Genomic DNA, 19,669 nt, shown 5'->3' with positions numbered 1-19,669 from the left:
TGGTCACAACTTAAAATGGGACCACTTTAATATATTGGCGAAATGTCGGTCAGATACTCATTGCAAGATAAAGGAGACTCTACCAATTACGGAATTGAAACCTACCCCGATAATGTTAGCAGCGAAAAGCTTTATCTTTATTAGTTTGCATCTTTTAATATGCAAATTTTTCTCAGCTTCTGTCACTGTTATTGTTAATCAGTTACTTATCTTTAGTCTAAATTTAGTTGTTAGTTCTATTCCAAATGGTCACTTCTGAAGTTGTATGTCGAAACATACGAAACGTCAGGTTAATGAATTTTGTTTTCCAAAATGCGTGTTCTTGTCATGTTTGTCACCGCAGTTTGTGTGTTATTTCTTATTAAGCTACGATCGCCAAAGAAAAAGAGTATTTGCATCGCTTTGCTTGTTTTCATTTTTTGTTGTGAAACGTCGATCCAGAACAATTTTGTTCAGCGTACTATATGTGTGTCACGAGAATGGGATGCTATATAGCTACCAAACGTATTTGTTGAATCGAAATCTCGCTAAATCCGGTTTTGACGTATTTCCCGTTGTTTATGATTTATACCGGCAATTTCAAGCGGTCGGTTGTTTTTGTTTCCTTGAATAGCACTAAACAATCCCTTGCTTTCATTAATTTTTCCTTTCAGTGCGGTTCCATGATTTCCGAGAATTTTAAATGACGCAGATGAAGCGATGCAATTCGTAATTAAAGTATTAACTGACAAAGTGAACAACAAAATAACGCGCCAGTTACCGAGAACTGACCTTTGCTCGCCTTTGTGACACGTATTGCAAATACATCGTACTGCAAACATCGTATAGATTTCGTAGGACAGGAGTTTAACAAAATAAGAGTGTTTTTTTTTTTTTTTTTTTTTTTTTTTTTTTTTTTTTTTTATGTGCGTTCATGTGGAAAACCTAATCAGAGCCCCGGCGCGGACTGTCAGAAGAATCAATATAGCTAACTTTTCCAGGAAATCAAGATCAGGTGTAACTAGAAATCGGTTTCGATTCCTTTGAATTAATTACGATCGAGCGTAGTTTTAGAACTTATTTCAAACTGCAGGTTTCGCTATGAATTCTGTCTCAGCAAATGTGTGGGAAAATGCTGGAAAGTAAGCTTTTTGTTCCCATGTTTGTTTCCGTTTACGAAAAAAGAGAACTGAAAGAAAAACCGGAAATGCATTGACTGAATCATGTGATGGGGTCACGCTCGATCGTCACGCTTGACAAATTGCAGATGGAAGCAGAAGGGAAAAAATAGCTTTTGACTCACGGAAAATATGATAATGGGGCTCGTTGCACAACGCCCGTTTTATTCAGTTCCTGCTTGCTTTGGAACTTGGCTGCCGGGACATTTTATTTCGTCGCTGAAAACGCGGTTTGGGTTGAAGTCGTTGAATGATAGGCGATTATAACCGTCGACACGATCTTCGTAGCAACTCAACGGAGTTTCATACCCTCTGTGGTAATCAGGACACGCTGTACTCGCCGCATTTTTGAAAGGTTAGTGTAAAGTGAACGTCAATAATTGTGTCCGTAGGCTGGGAAGTCTAGAGATTTTTCCAGCACCTTTGACACGCGAAGTATAGAAGCTCTATTAAGAAACAATATATTTAAGTTTTTAGAAGTTTGGTACGTTATAGGTTAAGTCGAGTAGGCGAATATTATTTCCGCACGCGCATCTTGTGTTTTTCAAATGCTGTTTGGTGCTTGCTCGAAGAAAATGAAAGATCGCCATGTTTAGCCTCCCGTCATTCATGTTTGGCTAGAATTCAATTTTTATATCGTCAGTAAAATCCAAAAGATTTGACTGGATCGTCGGGATGGTAAAAAACCGAACGTTGCTATCCGTGCCTTGTGTTTCTTGCCAGCCGGTAATTAAAATCCGGCTTCCGTATAAACCCGGAAGATCAGAACTCACGCAACGGGGAACGGGGTGGACGAATGAGGGGAGGGGGTATGGTGAAGAGGGTATTGTGAGCTTTTGTTTCTTCACCCCTCCCAATGGACAACGACGACATAATATATTACCCCCGCTTTCAGTGTCACGTGCATAGGCGACATCTTTCGACCATCTCTCGACATTCCATCTTTCGACATGCTATGTAAACGGCTGAAATACCGTTTACCTGTGAAACTAGTAATTTTTCCGGTTATTAGCAGAACAAATGACAAGTATATGATAATTACTGACCTCAAATGAATGAAGAAGATTGTGGACTCCCGATTCACGGGATAATTCAAACGATTTTAGTGTAGTCGATCGGCTCTCAATAGTGACTTCCGGTAGAATTGGGCCGCTACCGCTCAGTCAATATTCGAAAGATGTTAACATTCAAAGCAGTCAATTTATCCCCCACATAATGTTTTCTTGATGTTCCTAGCCTTGGTTTGTTGTCAAATAAATCAATCTTTCATGACTAAAAGTCGAGTTCGACCGTAAAGAAGCCACTTGTGCTTACATTTTGACTTAGGCCAGGTTACATAGCATGTCAAAAGATGGCATGTCGAGAGATAGCTGCTATGCACGTAACACCGAAAGCGGGTGTAACTTAGGAGGTTAGGTAAGATGAATGGTAAAACAAAGACATGATCTGGCCTTCTCTTTGTCACGCAATGCTAGCATTGCGTGACAGCGATTACCAACATCATCTCGATTTAGCTCTTATTAATGGAGCAGGTGGTCAAGGTCAAGGTTCTCCTTGTTCTCCTTGTTTATTGTATTGCAAACAAGAAAAAATTAATTCGTTCAATGTAACTGGTTTGTACTAGTTGACATTTTGCTTGCGAACGGCAATGAGCTGAACCTATTTCCGCCAAAATCTGCTCGTCCTCTTTACATTTCTTTTCTCATCAGGCTCTTTGGCACTTCCATTAATAATTATTGCTATAAGAAAATAGACGGTATTTTTACGTTTTAGTTTGCAAATTTTACAGCGCAAGACATTACCGGTCTAGATGCCGGTCGAGATGGGAAAATCTAGACCGCTTTCAACATAGATTTCAGCCAGTCAAATTCTTGAATTCGGTAGTTCCCAGTCCTTGTAAGATATAGCCATATAGCCATGTAATAAAAGATAAATATCTTTGGTGAAGAACAGTGTGAATACATTTAACTCATTAGAAAGTAGCTGATAAGTAAACTTGATTTTGTTTTCTCTTAGTATTGTTCACCAGCTGACCGTGTATCAAACCTCAATAATTAGTGTCAGGTAACAATGCCTTTTCCTTGCAGCAATTTGTATTTTTGGCATGAATTACCTGCATTTTAATGCATACATTAATAACAATTGTTGACTTCATTTCAGAGTTTGCTAGACTGACCACTAACGCACTTGATGGTTCATGAGATTATGGCCAACTTATCTTGGGTGGAACGTTGCATATCTGAGACTCTCTTATTATTTCTCCTCACTGGTCCATTTATCCTTCCCTCTGTTACATGTCAGATATGCCATAATGTGCTTCAGCAGAGTAAGTTCTTTTAGTGATTTTTTTCTTAATTGTTAGCACGTCCAAATGTTTTTCCTTCAAATTCCAAATGATATAGTGGTACTTATAGTAATACGACTACAGTGGTCAATTTAATTAAGAAATTACACTTGTAGTTTTTACACGTGCAGTTTAAGCACGTGTTAAGCATGGCTTCAAATACAAGGGATTCAACAAAAGTATTTTCTACACTAAAATTTACACGTGTACCGCGAGTCAGGATACTAGTGTAAATAACAGTTATAGCCTTACAATTGTAAAATCCCGCTTGAATGCACGTGTATTTTTACAAATGCAAATTTTAATATCTCTTCTGCCATTTCAAAATCTGCCGGCCTCATTTAAAATTCCAATTCAATGATGAAGGCGTCCTCGGGGAGACGAAACTTCCCTTGAAATCCCCTTGGATTGTTGATGTCAAAAAGCCGTCTTTCCTCAAAATTCTCAGGTTGGCGGATAGGATGGCGGCTCCAATATGTTTTTCAGAAGTCGTGTGACTTCTTAATCATTTACTCAAACATTTTGCATGCAATTATTTGTCACACTTTTTTTGTGAACTGCTGGAGAAACTCATTCTTATTGCTGTTGTTCAGACAAATAAACATTCCTTTGAAAAGGCCCAAAATAAGTGCCCTGGTAGCTTTATTCCAAATGTGAAATATGCACACGTATTTCACATTCAATAGTCCCATAAATAAAGGACTTTTGTTCATCCGAGCTTGACTCAAGCGGTTAGTTATTTTGATTGACGTTTTCCTTTCTGTGAAGCTGACCCCCGAGTTAGAATTGTATCAAGCCCGTCATCCAACACATTGCCTTTTGGTGCGCCGCTCAATCTCACTTGCATTGCATCTCAAAATGGTGAGCTGGCAGATAAATTTGTACATTTGTCAAGGCCAGTCTATATTCAATGGTTTGGCCCACAAGGATCACTGAACGGATGCAAACGTGAAGCAGGATCACCACCAGATGCAGCTATGAGCTGTCTTTTAATGGTTCGTGCCCTGACTTTAAGACAGTTTGGAAACTACACTTGCCAAGCAGGCAGTAACTATCGCTGCAGCATCAAGAGAATTGAAATTTATCCTCCTGGTAAGAGAAGAAATAATGTTTAACTAAATATACTATTTTGTGGCATGCTCATTAAACTCATTTAAACTTCAGCTACCTTTAATCCAGGGCCAGATCCAGCGCCTCCCTCCCTACTGTGGTTCCAGCTCTACCATCTCTAATAGTTAGTGCTGGCATGGAGGGACCTGGGCCTTCACCAAAATAATCATTTTCTATTAACAGCTCCTTCGGATGCGCTTACCTATTCTGTACATTTGTATATTTGTTATAACTATTGCTTTCTGGCTAAACTGTCCACGACACTCTATCTTCTCTTATTTTTATTCGATCGCCATTAAACGTCACCTCCCTTCCTCCCCCCCCCCCCCCCCGTCCTTCGCGCTAACGCTCGCTTCGCTCGCTCTTTCCATAGCGTGCATTAAAAAAAAAAAAAAAAAAAAAAAAAAAGAGAGAGAGAGAGACTGTGAACAGTCTAGTTTGTGGCAAGCCGCCTTTTTATATGCGGATCTTCTTTGGAGTCGTCATGGCAAGCAAGGAATGATTGCATACCATATGAACCCATAGAGCATCTGCTTAGGGGGTTAGTTTGTGCCAAATGAGTGTATTTGGCTTATTGCCGGTAAAGAACTACAAAATTGTTCATTAATGTTTTTTGTTTTGTTTTTTTTTTTGGTTTGTTTTGTTTTGTTTTGCTTTTGTTTTTTGTTTTTATTACTCCTAAGAACATCGAAGTCCAGATATTGTCCAGCAACCAGTGAACCAAACTGCTGTTCTAGGCTCCAATGTAACCTTCAGCTGTGCTGCCACTGGTAAACCCAAGCCATTAATCACATGGGCGAAGGACAATGATCTATACTCTTTAGAATTCAATCCAAGGGCAAAGGTGACGACAGATGGTGAAAAGAGTCTCAGCAAGCTGGTAATGACAGGAATCAAGAGTGAAGATTATGGAAGGTATCACTGTGTTGCAAACAACAGTGCTGGAGTAATGGCATCAAGAAGGGCTTTCCTATTTCCAGGACCAGTTGGTAAGGGGGTTGTTCCATAAAATATCCTTCTTATCAGTCATGATAAATTATTCCCCAACCTATTAAAAATTCCCGTTTAGCCACACGATTTCATTCTAAATTAAGGCTTTGTATTTCACATTCGGTAAAATCCAGCCCAAGAGCAAAGATCATAACAGATGATGACAAAGGCCTCAGTCAGCTGGTAATAACAGGAGTGACCATTGAAGATTACGGAAAATGCCAGTGTGTTGCAAACAACAGCGCTGGAGTGAAGGAATCGCAAGTGGCATTCTTATATCCAGGGGTTGTAGGTAAAAACCTCCTAACGAATACAGTGAAACCTGAATTAAGCGGGCCCCATATTAAGGGGACCACCTCTATTGGACACCAGCTTGAGTCTCTAAGTTTTCCTCCCATATTTTCCCTCTGAAAAAAAACCTGCATTCAGCGGACACCCCTACTAAGCGGACGCGGACACCAACATTACGCCATTTTGTTGCACAAAACCTGCAATAAGCGGACACTTCAAGGGCTTTTTAGGTTTAAAAGCTCAGCTCAGACTCCTTTAACATTGCTCATGTCGCGTTAAAGCTAAGTATAGATTATTCCAGATTGATGCATTGACTGAATGGACATTGAGAATTCCACGGTACGGGCTGTAAAATTAAATGTTATTAAAAATTTGCACTCATATAAGACGTATAACAATTAATTAAGACTTACAGCCTGAGACTTTTCAAGAAGAAAATAGTATTTAAAAAAGTGAAACAGCTCTACTTGCTACGTCTAATTTTATGGTCAGAAACAACTCAATTTCCGTAACACTTTGCCCCCCCATTATACATGAAATCAAATCTTTGGCAACCTACAATTATCAAAATTTTCCGCGGCAGCATGCCCCCGCACACCCCTAGGTTGGCGTGCCCCTTCAGACCTCGGTGTAGTTTAGACCGCTTGTTATGCTTTATTGGACGCCTGTGAAAACTTCTGCCAAGAACCCTGATCAGATATCGAGATCCAGACTAGCAAAAAACATGGATCAAGAGACTGCACCATGGCGGCTTCATTACACTGTGAGAACATCATTGTTAGAAATAGTGCTTTCATTTGACCGTTAAAAGCACTAAATATACACGTCGAAAGGTGAATATGGGTGCGAAGAATGGGGGGGGGGGGGGGGGGGGGTTCAAGAAATTTATCAAGAGTTAAGAGGAGGATCCCTTCAATAAGATAACATTTAAAGGGGGATCAGCTAAATGTTACTGTCTTAAGCCGAAAATCCTTTGACTCCTCTCCCACCCCCGCGATAAATAATGACTGGTCCCATACTTACTTGTTATCCGCTTATAATTCTGTTCATTTCATGTGTAATATGTATTGTTTTCTGGCTGGACTGTTCAGAGCCTGCTATCTTCTCGTATTTTTATTCGGTCGTCATTAAACGCGCCATTAAAATTGCGAGAGAACTGGACGCCAGCGCAAAACGGGAGATTTGACGGGGTGGCGAGTGGGGAACGTTTTGCTCGCTTCGCTCGCTTCCCAGCCCCTCCGCCCCCTCCCTCCCCACCATCTGCTTAGGGAGCTAGTTTGTGGCAAATGAGTCTATTTGGCTTATTGCCGGTAAAGAACTACAAAAATGTTTAAAAATGTTTTTTTTTTTTTTTTTTTTCACTCCTAAGAACGTCGAAGTCCAGATATTGTCCAGCAACCAGTGAACCAAACTGCTGTTCTAGGCTCCAATGTAACCTTCAGCTGTGCTGCCACTGGTAAACCCAAGCCATTAATCACATGGGCGAAGGACAATGATCTATACTCTTTAGAATTCAATCCAAGGGCAAAGGTGACGACAGATGGTGAAAAGAGTCTCAGCAAGCTGGTAATGACAGGAATCAAGAGTGAAGATTATGGAAGGTATCACTGTGTTGCAAACAACAGTGCTGGAGTAATGGCATCAAGAAGGGCTTTCCTATTTCCAGGACCAGTTGGTAAGGGGGTTGTTCCATAAAATATCCTTCTTATCAGTCATGATAAATTATTCCCCAACCTATTAAAAATTCCCGTTTAGCCACACGATTTCATTCTAAATTAAGGCTTTGTTTTTCACATTCGGTAAAATCCAGCCCAAGAGCAAAGATCATAACAGATGATGACAAAGGCCTCAGTCAGCTGGTAATAACAGGAGTGACCATTGAAGATTACGGAAAATGCCAGTGTGTTGCAAACAACAGCGCTGGAGTGAAGGAATCGCAAGTGGCATTCTTATATCCAGGGGTTGTAGGTAAAAACCTCCTAACGAATACAGTGAAACCTGAATTAAGCGGGCCCCATATTAAGGGGACCACCTCTATTGGACACCAGCTTGAGTCTCTAAGTTTTCCTCCCATATTTTCCCTCTGAAAAAAAACCTGCATTCAGCGGACACTCCTACTAAGCGGACGCGGACACCAACATTACGCCATTTTGTTGCACAAAACCTGCAATAAGCGGACACTTCAAGGGCTTTTTAGGTTTAAAAGCTCAGCTCAGACTCCTTTAACATTGCTCATGTCGCGTTAAAGCTAAGTATAGATTATTCCAGATTGATGCATTGACTGAATGGACATTGAGAATTCCACGGTACGGGCTGTAAAATTAAATGTTATTAAAATTTGCACTCATATAAGACGTATAACAATTAATTAAGACTTACAGCCTGAGACGTTTCAAGAAGAAAATAGTATTTAAAAAAGTGAAACAGCTCTACTTGCTACGTCTAATTGTATGGTCAGAAACAACTCAATTTCCGTAACACTTTTTCCCCCATTATGCATGAAATCGAATCTTTGGCAACCTACAATTATCAAAATTTTCCGCGGCAGCATGCCCCCGCACACCCCTAGGTTGGCGTGCCCCTTCAGACTTCGGTGTAGTTTAGACCGCTTGTTATGCTTTATTGGACGCCTGTGAAAACTTCTGCCAAGAACCCTGATCAGATATCGAGATCCAGACTAGCAAAAAACATGGATCAAGAGACTGCACCATGGCGGCTTCATTACACTGTGAGAACATCATTGTTAGAAATAGTGCTTTCATTTGACCGTTAAAAGCACTAAATATACACGTCGAAAGGTGAATATGGGTGCAAAGAATGGGGGGGGGGGGGGGGAGTTCAAGAAATTTATCAAGAGTTAAGAGGAGGATCCCTTCAATAAGATAACATTTAAAGGGGGATCAGCTAAATGTTACTGTCTTAAGCCGAAAATCCTTTGACTCCTCTCCCACCCCCGCGATAAATAATGACTGGTCCCTTACTTACTTATTATCCGCTTATAACTCTGTTCATTTCATGTGTAATATGTATTGTTTTCTGGCTGGACTGTTCAGAGCCTGCTATCTTCTCGTATTTTTATTCGGTCGTCATTAAACGCGCCATTAAAATTGCGAGAGAACTGGACGCCAGCGCAAAACGGGAGATTTGACGGGGTGGCGAGTGGGGAACGTTTTGCTCGCTTCGCTCGCTTCCCAGCCCCTCCGCCCCCTCCCTCCCCACCATCTGCTTAGGGAGCTAGTTTGTGGCAAATGAGTCTATTTGGCTTATTGCCGGTAAAGAACTACAAAAATGTTTAAAAATGTTTTTTTTTTTTTTTTTTTTCACTCCTAAGAACGTCGAAGTCCAGATATTGTCCAGCAACCAGTGAACCAAACTGCTGTTCTAGGCTCCAATGTAACCTTCAGCTGTGCTGCCACTGGTAAACCCAAGCCATTAATCACATGGGCGAAGGACAATGATCTATACTCTTTAGAATTCAATCCAAGGGCAAAGGTGACGACAGATGGTGAAAAGAGTCTCAGCAAGCTGGTAATGACAGGAATCAAGAGTGAAGATTATGGAAGGTATCACTGTGTTGCAAACAACAGTGCTGGAGTAATGGCATCAAGAAGGGCTTTCCTATTTCCAGGACCAGTTGGTAAGGGGGTTGTTCCATAAAATATCCTTCTTATCAGTCATGATAAATTATTCCCCAACCTATTAAAAATTCCCGTTTAGCCACACGATTTCATTCTAAATTAAGGCTTTGTATTTCACATTCGGTAAAATCCAGCCCAAGAGCAAAGATCATAACAGATGATGACAAAGGCCTCAGTCAGCTGGTAATAACAGGAGTGACCATTGAAGATTACGGAAAATGCCAGTGTTGCAAACAACAGCGCTGGAGTGAAGGAATCGCAAGTGGCATTCTTATATCCAGGGGTTGTAGGTAAAAACCTCCTAACGAATACAGTGAAACCTGTTTTAAGCGGCCGCATATTAAGCGGACCACCTCTATTGGACATTTGCCCTAAAATAAACCTGCATTCAGCGGACACCCCTGCTAAGCGGACGCGGACACCAATATTAAGCCTTGTTGTTGCACAAAGCCTACAATAAGCGAACCACGGCTTTTTACATTTAAAAGCTCAGCTCAGATTCCTTTAACATTGTTCAGCGATGTCGTGTTAAATCTAAGTATAGATTATTCCAGATTGATGCATTGAATGTCTGGACATTGTACTATGCAAGAAAAGTCTTTCACCTTACACTGTGTTGCAAAAAGGTCAATAATTAACTTTTATTGCACAATATATAATAACCTGCCTGGATCGGACACCCTGTATGCGGCACTAGTGAGCGTTTCAACGGTATCCGGTTAATACAGATTTTACGGTTGCACTATTCGTGGTGGTGAATAGTTCGAGCGTAGGGAGCGTTGTTAACATCTCAGAGAGAGCTTTGGCACTTCTAGCTCTCTTTTTGGTTCGCCATTCGCAGATGTTTGAATTTGTAATGGTGAGTATTAAAAAACAAACAAAAAAAAGAACTGTTGCCACTTGCGGTGCAATTTTGTTTGCGGTTCAAAATGGACGCGATTTCTGCCGAAATGAGAAGTGTTTCCGCTGTAAATTTAGCCAAGCATTTAGCCTATTTAGAATATCTTATAACTTTGTTATCACCTAAAATATTGCATTGTTAATAGAGATGAAAACCATGGTCTTTTCGTCCTTTCTTTTATTCTTTTCTAGCACCCAGTCCATCAGTCCTAAAACGGGCGAGCAGTTCAAAAGCGAAGATCTTTGCTATTGTTATACCCAGCATCATCTTAGCCATGATGATTTGTGGACTTAGTGTTTTCCTGTGGTATCATCGATCAAGACGTGTAAGTGAGACCACGGTGCAGCACCATGTATCGGGCTGCCCATATATAGCTTATTTTTAAGAAAAATGAGCTGTGTATTTCAAAGACGTTAATGTAAAATAGTCTCCCCTTGGGCCAATCAGGATTTTGTTTCGGTTTCGTTGTATACGACTTCTCAGAAACTGAAAGTTTGATTTGGCACATCCGGTGTGAAGAAAATTTCGTTTTCAGAAATTCCTGGTTCCGGTTACGCATTGCGAAGTTTTAACATCCTATCACCCAGTATGAGGGGGACATGGGAGGTTCTAAACACCGCAACACCGCAAAAAAAATAACGAACACCGCATCACCGCAAGAAAAGTCGACGAAACACCGTCACCACAACATGTATTTTTAGCGCCACGATTCGTTCATCTACACTTAAAATAACACTTTTACACCTCAACAATTTTCCACAAAGTAAACACATCACAACTCTTTCTATTGCGCATATGTCGATACTGCTGATGCCTGTAAATCAGTTTTCTTGCTCTTGTGAAGAAAGCTTGCACGAAACTAGAAAGCGGACGAAGAAAAAAGAGCCGGGAGCCGCGAGCGATGGCGTTTACCCCAGATCCCTCTCTTCTTTTACTTCACTCTATTTTCTTGGTGTATAAACCCACTGACTGAAGCCCTATCTTGACTGAAAGTATTGCTTTCCGGAGCTAGCTGCATTTGCGTTCGATATCGATAATCGCTTGAAAAAAATAGAAGGTCAAGAAAGTCGCAGGACCTTGGAGCGGGTATAGACCGGTATCAGAATCCTATAGACGAAGCCGTATAGCCACAGGAAAAAAATAGTAAACGTGTGTATTTTACAAAGTTTCCTTAGCTTAATTAGAAAGCCTTCTTTCTTCCCTGCCGACGCGACATCTGAATATATTTTGTGGCCGGTAGTTTTCGCCACCTTTTCCTTTTTTCGTAGAAAAAAGCTGCGCAGTCAATAATACATTATATTCGGCCTTCGCGTTTCCAGAATTTCCAGGATTGTACCGAACACTGATCTCCGGGTGGCAGAGGTCGAGTTATTTGTCAAGTTACGTATAAATGAAAACAGCTTCGGATTGGCAGCCGAAGCATATTGAAGATTGACTAGAAAGTGATGGTCTGTATTTTATTACAAATTATTAACCTCAGTGGTGCGTGTTTGTCATAAATTAGCATCGATTAACGAAGTTTACATGCTAAATTTAGGTTTGAGAAAGTGAAATCAAAAACACCCAGCACCGCAAACAATTTCATTTCACCGAACACCGCAGCGTGAAAAACACAACATCGCACACCGTAGGGTTTGAGATCACCGCAACACTGCAAGTTGAGATTTTATTCACCGCATCACCGCATTAAAAAATCATCAACACCCCAACACCGTAAATCCCCATGTCCCCCTCCAGTATTAAAGTTTACATATGAGACCACGACTAATTATGAGATCAGTCCAGTATGAAAGAAACTATGGTGATCTGCTATTTAGTAAGCTTGATGAGAAGTACCGAGAAAGAGTTTAATATACACGGGTAACGTACTATTGTTGACGAGATTTGGTGTGTTCAAAAATTTGATAAAACATTATCTGAAGCGTTTGATGTGCACTGTATGAACCTTCTCCATGGAATTTACAAATGAACGAGAAGACGAAAAAATTAAATCCGAAAAAAATATCTACTAATTAAGTCGGTTAAGATCGGGTAATATATTTCATCGTAGGATCTGTTCACACTGTCTCGGGACACTACCACTAACTGTATACAGCCAGGACATGAAATAAAAAGGATAATGTTACAGTGAGCATCGGATCTCATTTCTTTGCGTTTCTGACCTATAGTGCGAATTTAAAATCCGCAATGGTTTTGTTCGCCTCTTTTAGGCACGTGATGTAGAGATTCCTTTAACTCTCAATACGTGCGCCGAGTCTGTGGAACGGATATCATTGCCGTGCGAACTTACGTCATCTGAGGCAAACAACACACCGTTACGGGGGGACATCAGGAACATGTTCGATACCACTGAGGGTCCTGCAGAGTCACCAATACCATTTCAAGAGTCTGAAAAGATACAGCTGCCAGATGTCGAAATTCACTCTGAAGGCCATCCGTTGTTAGGGGAATTAACAGTTGAGATTCCAGCTAGAAAGTCTCCAAAAGCAAGGCAGTTCTGTCCAATAGCAGGCCTTGGAGACACACCTCCTAAAAGACCTCCAAAGCTCAGAAGAAAAGAGAGTACAGAGCACAAAGTGCGATGTTGGTATGCGATGGAGTCACGGAGCAGAGATCCCAAGCTAAAGAAGTCAGACACCCTAAACAGTAAGGACAGTGGTTATGACAGTACAGAGAGTAGAGAGAACATTTACCTTGACCAAGAGATTGCCCTGGAGAACAACGGAGGCTGGGAAATCGACTTGAACAGGCTTGAAGTCAAAACTGAAGTTCTCGGAGAAGGGCAGTTTGGAATTGTTTACAAAGGCCGGTATTGTCGAGACGATGGAAATGTCATCGATGTGGCGGTGAAGCAGTTAAAAGGTGCAATATATATTCTTCATTTACACTTAACTGACTAAAAGGCCCTTTCTTTCTTTCCTTTGTTTGTGTCTTCGAAATCAAGTTGTATTTTTTTTTATTGATAAATCAAAAGTATCCAAACCGTGACATCATCTATCCTCTGATAATGACTTGTTAAATTTCCTTTACGTTTCTCCTTTTTAGCCTCTTTCTGAAGTACATCATAATATGATTCTTACTTGTAGTTTATGTTTTTTACTGTTTGAATTCTTGGTGTAGATAGCACGTGTGAGACCAACAAAGTTGACCTACTTGGCGAAATGCAGATCCTGAAAGAAACTGGTCGACATCCTAACATCGTCAGCTTAGTTGGTGCGTGCACTCAGGAGGGTAAGTCAAACTGTCAGTCATCCCTCCAAATCAGTCGATATGTTGTGAGTCTGCCCACCCGTCTGTCCGTCCGTCTGTCCGTCTGTTCGTCTGTATGTCTGTCTGTCTGTCTGTTCGTCCGTCCGTCTGTCTGTCCGTCTGTCTGTCAGACAGTCAGTCAGTCAGTCTGTCCATCTCCGCTCGTCTGTCCGTCTGTGCGTCTGTCCGTTTGTCAGCCACTTAGCCTTTTCGTCGGCCATTCTGTTTTTTCTCTCTGTCGATCCGTCCTTCCAATGTAAAATTAATCAGATGCATATTTTCAATGCTTTTAGAAAACATCCTTGTGGTCACAGAATTAATTCCTCGGGGTAGCCTTGAAAGTTTGTTGAGGTCCAGACATGGTCGTGGCGAGGAGAATAAGTATGCGAATCTCAATTGTGAGTTCAATGACCGAGAACTGTTAAAAATCGCACTGCAAATAGCTTCAGGAATGCAGCACTTAGAGGAAAGGAAGGTAGGAGCAGAATACAGTGTGTGCATTGTGGTTCGTTTTTGTGACCTTAGCTGACACTTAAATGAAGTAAAGTAATTTTATACCAAAATTACATTTTGTTTTTGTTTTTGTTGTTTTTGTTTTTGCGAGTCATGCGAATTTCTTGAAGCATTGAACATATTTTTTTCATCAGTGCATTCATCGGGACCTAGCAGCGAGAAATGTTTTTATTGACGATAACAAGGTTGCAAAGATTGGAGACTTTGGACTGGCAAGAGACATCTCTGATGAAGGCATATACACCAAGACCTCCAATGTAAGCATGTGGTGATCTAGGCCTGAGTAATGAGACTAACTCCATCGTAATACACATTCCTACCTTGTTCTTAACGTACTTAAAACATTTCACATTGAAACATCTCAATGGGGCGCGTTGCTTAAACAAGTATTCTTTATCTTTACATGGTGATTCACCAGTGTAATGAAGGATTCGTCATAGAGTAAGCGTCAGATCTGATTACATAAAGGCTTTAGCATAACGTTAGCGATTCGTATTGGCTGATGCATCGTCATTAATATTTCCTCTTAGTATAACAAAAGGCTGTAACATTACACAAACATTAGGGGTCACTAAACTCATTAGTTCTAAGGCCAAAATTTCTACTCCACAGGGTAAAGTTCCGTGGAGATGGTCCTCTTTAGAATCTTTACGAGATGGGATTTATACATCGCAGAGTGACGTGTAAGTTGCATTGCATGTGTTGCTATCTTAGTTTAGGACCCTTTTTTCGGGTGCAATAATTGTGTACGTGTGTTGCTTGGGTTGATGCAACAGTTGCAGAGAGTAGATGCAATGTCTACCCTTGTCACTGCAACTTTTCTGAAAAAAAATAAATTCTCGTATTTGTCAAGAAAGCAACAAGGCAGTTGCATGTAAACAAGGTCAACGCTAAATCAAATTTTTCTATGGCGGCGGTTGGACCGACTGTAGATCTACTGTGCTTTGTTGGTTGATTGTCATAGGAGAGTAAAGGAACTTCTTATTTTAAAGGCTTTGGTATGCCATGTACTCCTATTTGCGTTGCTGCAATGTTGTTTGTTTTCGTTTTACAAACCCGGCTCCACATTTCAAATCGCCTTGTGTAAAAAAAAAAAAGAAGAAACTTAAAACTTGTGGAAATGATTCATTCATGTTCCAGTTTGGTTCTTCATGACTTGTGTATTTCCTCAGTGGGAAGATCATGTCTTCCGACTGAAAAAAATTCCTCCTAGGTGACTTGTCCTACTTCTTGTGGTTATTTTAATATCTATGTGCTATTTAATTTGTAGGTGGTCATTTGGCATTGTTTTGTGGGAAATAACTACCTATGGTAAGTCTGTAAACATGATCATTTCAAAATGATGCATGAAAGTAATTGCAAGAGGCGTCTGGACTTATTAGATGTCCTCAATAATACATGTCAACATTACCTGAAGCCTACCAATACGAGATCGTGCAGCTAGTTAGGAAGAGAAAAGAAACCTCGAAAACCATAGATTTTGATGTGTGATCGTGCAATGACCCTATAGGGTCATTTTGGAACAATCGTGCATCATTCAAAGCGATGACTTCAAACCTCAAACAACTCGGCAAAGTCAGAATTCCGATTACCAAATGAGAGGTGAGTTTTGGACGATTACCGAGTTCACAGAGAAGACAAATTTATCCTGGAGGGACAGGCACGTACAACTCTTACTGTGCAAATAGCACGCTGGCGTGGTGATGGTAGTTGTGAGGTTTTTAATCAAACGTATCTTTTATTTTCCTGGTCAGGCGAGTTGCCATACCCTGACATAACCACACCATCCGCCCTTATAAGTTTCCTCTCTTCGGGGAAACGGATGCCTCGTCCCGACCATTGCTGCGAGGAAATGTAAGTTCGTCATTCATCCTTTTATGACATTTCTTTCAACGCTGCTCACACATTAAATTATTGAAGATGCTATTATCTTCTGCGGAAAGACGGGAGGGAGTTATGGCATGGATATAAATCGAGAAATAAAAAACATTCTTGGTCTCATAGAATTGTATAAATGATGATACCAGATTTACGAAATAAAGCCCCGAACAACAGAAGTCATCCCGACTTCAACGACCTCGTTTAGGCAAATTTTATAGGTGTTCCTGATGAAAACGATTCGTTGGTGCTAAGTTGTCCTTAAAATGTTCTGAAGTCTGTCTGAAGCACGTATTGAAGACCTCTCTTTAAGTTCCACAAGTAAAAACCTCCCAAAAGAAGCGGCCTCCGAAAATAACGATAAAGAAAGATAAGTAAATCCAGACGATACGAGGGTCATTACATTTGGGACTTAAAAGGTATGACCTCCCTTGTTGTTCATGGCAAATGCTGGATCTTTTCACTTTTGGAAAGAAGGACATATTTATCTGCTAAAAACATGCCTTGGATTGAAACCAGTATTTATATCAAAGAAAAAAAAATTATAACGCAGAGATTGTGAAATATTATTTAGAGAAGGAAAATATAAGGATTATAACGATGCGCCTGCTAACCTTAGGTATATGTTGATGAGTTCCTGCTGGAGGGAGAACCCTTTGATGAGGCCAACGTTTGCTGGTATCACAAAACAGCTGCAAAAATACCTTACAAAAGAATATAAGGTGTGCATATGAAATAATTTAATCATTTACTATTTGATATTGTTCACTGTCTCGTCTTTTTGGCCCGAGATGTTTAAGCGGCTATTTGCAGCACTGTTGCCTTTCAAACTTTGACCTTTTAAAAAGTGAATATCTCGTTTAATTTTCAAAGTATTCCGTTAGGTGATTTTTTCTGTTAAAAACAAATGCGCGACCATGAATCCATCGTGTCTAAAAGTTTGGTCGACGAAATAACATTTTATTTGATTTTACTTATTCTAATAAGAAGGTCAAAGAATGATGACGTAATTAAAAACACCCTAGTAACTACCTATACAGGCTACAGACATGTTCATGGCTGATCAATTTACCGGGTAACCAGCTGACTGACTGACCGACTGACCGACTTGCCGACTGACCTACCGATCGATTGACCCGGCTGAACAACCGACCGATGCATGTATGAGGGACAGACCGACCGATTGACCAACGGTCCGACGAAGCAACCGACGGACTGGCCAAAGCACTATCCGACAGACCGACAGACAGACAGACCAATCGATGGTCCTCTCATCGATCTTTATCGTTGTTTTACTTATATCATCCTCGTACACATATTCATTTCAGAGACCATATGTTAATACAAAAAATGAAGACATTAGTAGTGACGCGGAATCCTGGTTATAAAGACGATTGTGAATTGTATCGCGTACTTGGGACGGCGTCTGAAGACGCTTTTGGAGACTGACGCAGAAGTATATTGTGTGTGTGTCTGTCACAGCATAATATGGGATGAGGAACAGGACAATAACGTGGGAGTCGGCTGTACAATTTCAAAACGCAGGAAAGCAAGAGAAATGCTGACTGGGCGTGATAAGCCGAAGATATCTAAGAGACGGGAAATGTTTCCATGTATGCTTTCTGATGTCTTGAGTTCTTACTGGCAGAATGGAATGGATTGTTGAAGCGGCAACATCGACCATCAGTTTGGCAAATAGGACAATCGTGGATATGAACATCGTGGAGATGAACATTAGCTAGCAACGGATATGCAGTACCTCAAACATGCATGCGCTGGCTGTTAATCTTCTTTTTCTATGGAGGGCGTATAACGGTCGAATAAAACTAGTTGATACTTCAGTTTTATTTAAAAGGGGGAAACGTTCGTGCCAGTGAACATTTAAACGAAAAATTTGAATTTATGTATCATTGTTTACAAAAGTCTTAAAAGATCGATTTCAATATTGTAATGTTCCAAACTGTATTTACCAATTTCAGTTTCCTGTACATGCACATTACAAAATTTGGAAGTATTTAATAATTTGATATATGTGAAAGTCGCTAATACGCACTCCACATCAATTTTATCTTTTTTTTTATCCTCGGTTGAACAGGCAGATTTGGAGGCAGCAAACGATTTCATGCTATGCAGGCATCCATTATATTACTATAGCTCTTTGGTACTCGGCTGCACTGACTTCACCTACTAGACGCCTACTACAAAGCGAGGATGTGGCTTGTTAGCCACACAAGGAACATAGTTTTGTATCCCATTCCATTGTATTTACTTCAAATTCTAGATGGTACAGATGGCATAAGTAAAAATGAAATATCGAGGAAAAGGTTGTTGTTATTCATCGTGGTAGATGCAATAATAAAGTGTATTATCGTTTGTCTCACGATGTAATCACTTGAGATGTAGATCGCGACGTTTCGACTGCTTACTGCTAGTCTTCTTCAGGCGATAAGGCCGACTGATTGCACGGTATCATTTATATCACAAAGGTCGGCTGTGATTGGTGCATTTCGATCCTCCTATTGTTCCATTATTCCGGCGAGTAGCTGTTCCCTCAGTGGTCCGCTGTTGTACCGTTCTCCTGTTGTTGTGTTTCTTGATCGGGGGTATCCATGCTTCAGGAATTTCAATTCCGCTATCCCTGTTGATGTTGTTAGGGTGAAGTCTTATGTGAATAGCTTCCTTGACCCTACGTGTGTACCAGTGAGGATCTCGATCAATAAACTTGACCTCATTCCAGATAGGATAGTGGCCGGTCTCGTGGGTGTGTTCAGAAACGGCGGAGGTCTGGGCTCGGGCGAGTCGTATATCCCTGTCGTGTTCTTTGATCCTCTCCTGCATAGATATCCCTGTTTCCCCGATGTAGACTTTGCCGCACTCACAGGGAATCCTGTAGACAACACCATCTTGTTTAGCCGGGTTGACGGTGTCCTTTGGTCGCACTAAGTGTGACCGAAGTGTCGTGTCGGACTTAAAGACGGTGCGAATGCCTTGTTGTTCTAGGCAGCGGCGGAGAGACTCCGAAACTCCTTGGACATAAGGTAAAACGGCGGTGGATTTAAATTCCGCGACAGGCTCTCTTCTTGGGGTTGTTCGTGCCTTTGTGATCTTCTGTACAAAAGAGGAGGGATATCCATTAGAAACAAGTACAGATGACAGATGTTTCTTCTCTCCAGCGATTACTGATGGTTTGGTGACGAGACGTTTAGCCCGGTCGTACAGACACTTCATAATACCGCGCTTTACTGAACGAGGGTGGTGTGAATCATACGCTAAGTACTGATCAGTATGTGTTGGTTTCCTGTAGACACTGGTGGTAAGGCGGCCATCAGGTTCTCTGTAAACTGACGTGTCGAGAAAGGCGATCTTGTTGTTGTTCTCGATCTCCATGGTGAAACGGATTGATGGTTGTTGACTGTTCAGGTGTTGCAGGAAGACGTCAACTCTATCCCGATTCAGGATGGTGAAAGTATCATCTACGTAGCGTTTCCAGATCTTAGGCTTGCAAGGTGCGGACTCTATTGCTTGTTCTTCAAATATCTCCATGTAGAGATTAGCAATAACCGCGGATACAGGGCTCCCCATGGCTGTGCCGTCTCGT

General features: G+C 41.0%; 1 protein-coding gene across 2 annotated transcripts; it reads left to right on the top strand.

The window, feature by feature from the left end:
• The first annotated feature begins 866 nt into the window (after positions 1–866).
• Positions 867–18,444, top strand: LOC110069442 (fibroblast growth factor receptor 1-A-like). Of its 2 annotated transcripts, XM_089290443.1 has the most exons (16): positions 867–1,512; positions 3,174–3,221; positions 3,318–3,483; positions 4,270–4,593; positions 7,262–7,567; positions 9,224–9,529; positions 10,623–10,756; positions 12,642–13,293; positions 13,552–13,662; positions 13,974–14,155; positions 14,328–14,450; positions 14,806–14,876; positions 15,464–15,504; positions 15,948–16,047; positions 16,691–16,793; positions 17,400–18,444. In XM_089290443.1, exons 3-16 carry the CDS (start codon positions 3,348–3,350, stop codon positions 17,457–17,459), a joined length of 2,649 nt encoding a protein of 882 aa, XP_089146569.1. In that variant the 5' UTR covers positions 867–1,512; positions 3,174–3,221; positions 3,318–3,347; the 3' UTR covers positions 17,460–18,444. The 2 variants fall into 2 exon arrangements, with proteins under 2 accessions (XP_089146569.1, XP_089146568.1); XM_089290442.1 differs by lacking the exons at positions 867–1,512; positions 3,174–3,221; positions 3,318–3,483; positions 4,270–4,593 and adding an exon at positions 4,936–5,600.
• Positions 18,445–19,669: the final 1,225 nt, after the last annotated feature.

This window comes from Orbicella faveolata, unplaced genomic scaffold (genome assembly GCF_042242905.1).
Source record: "Orbicella faveolata isolate gen_17 unplaced genomic scaffold, um_ofav_v1 contig_2, whole genome shotgun sequence".
In the NCBI taxonomy this organism is placed as follows: Eukaryota; Metazoa; Cnidaria; class Anthozoa; order Scleractinia; family Merulinidae; genus Orbicella; species Orbicella faveolata.
Note: the sequence above shows the minus strand (reverse complement) of the source record. Positions and strands in the feature narration are given on the sequence as shown.

Bases quoted from the DNA above. Each gene is read 5' to 3' on its own strand.
- LOC110069442 (XM_089290443.1), top strand. From the start codon at position 3,348: ATGGTTCATGAGATTATGGCCAACTTATCTTGGGTGGAACGTTGCATA. The intron at 3,484-4,269 runs GTAAGTTCTTTT...CTTTCTGTGAAG, and splicing joins CCATAATGTGCTTCAGCAGA to CTGACCCCCGAGTTAGAATT. The intron at 10,757-12,641 runs GTAAGTGAGACC...CGCCTCTTTTAG, and splicing joins GGTATCATCGATCAAGACGT to GCACGTGATGTAGAGATTCC.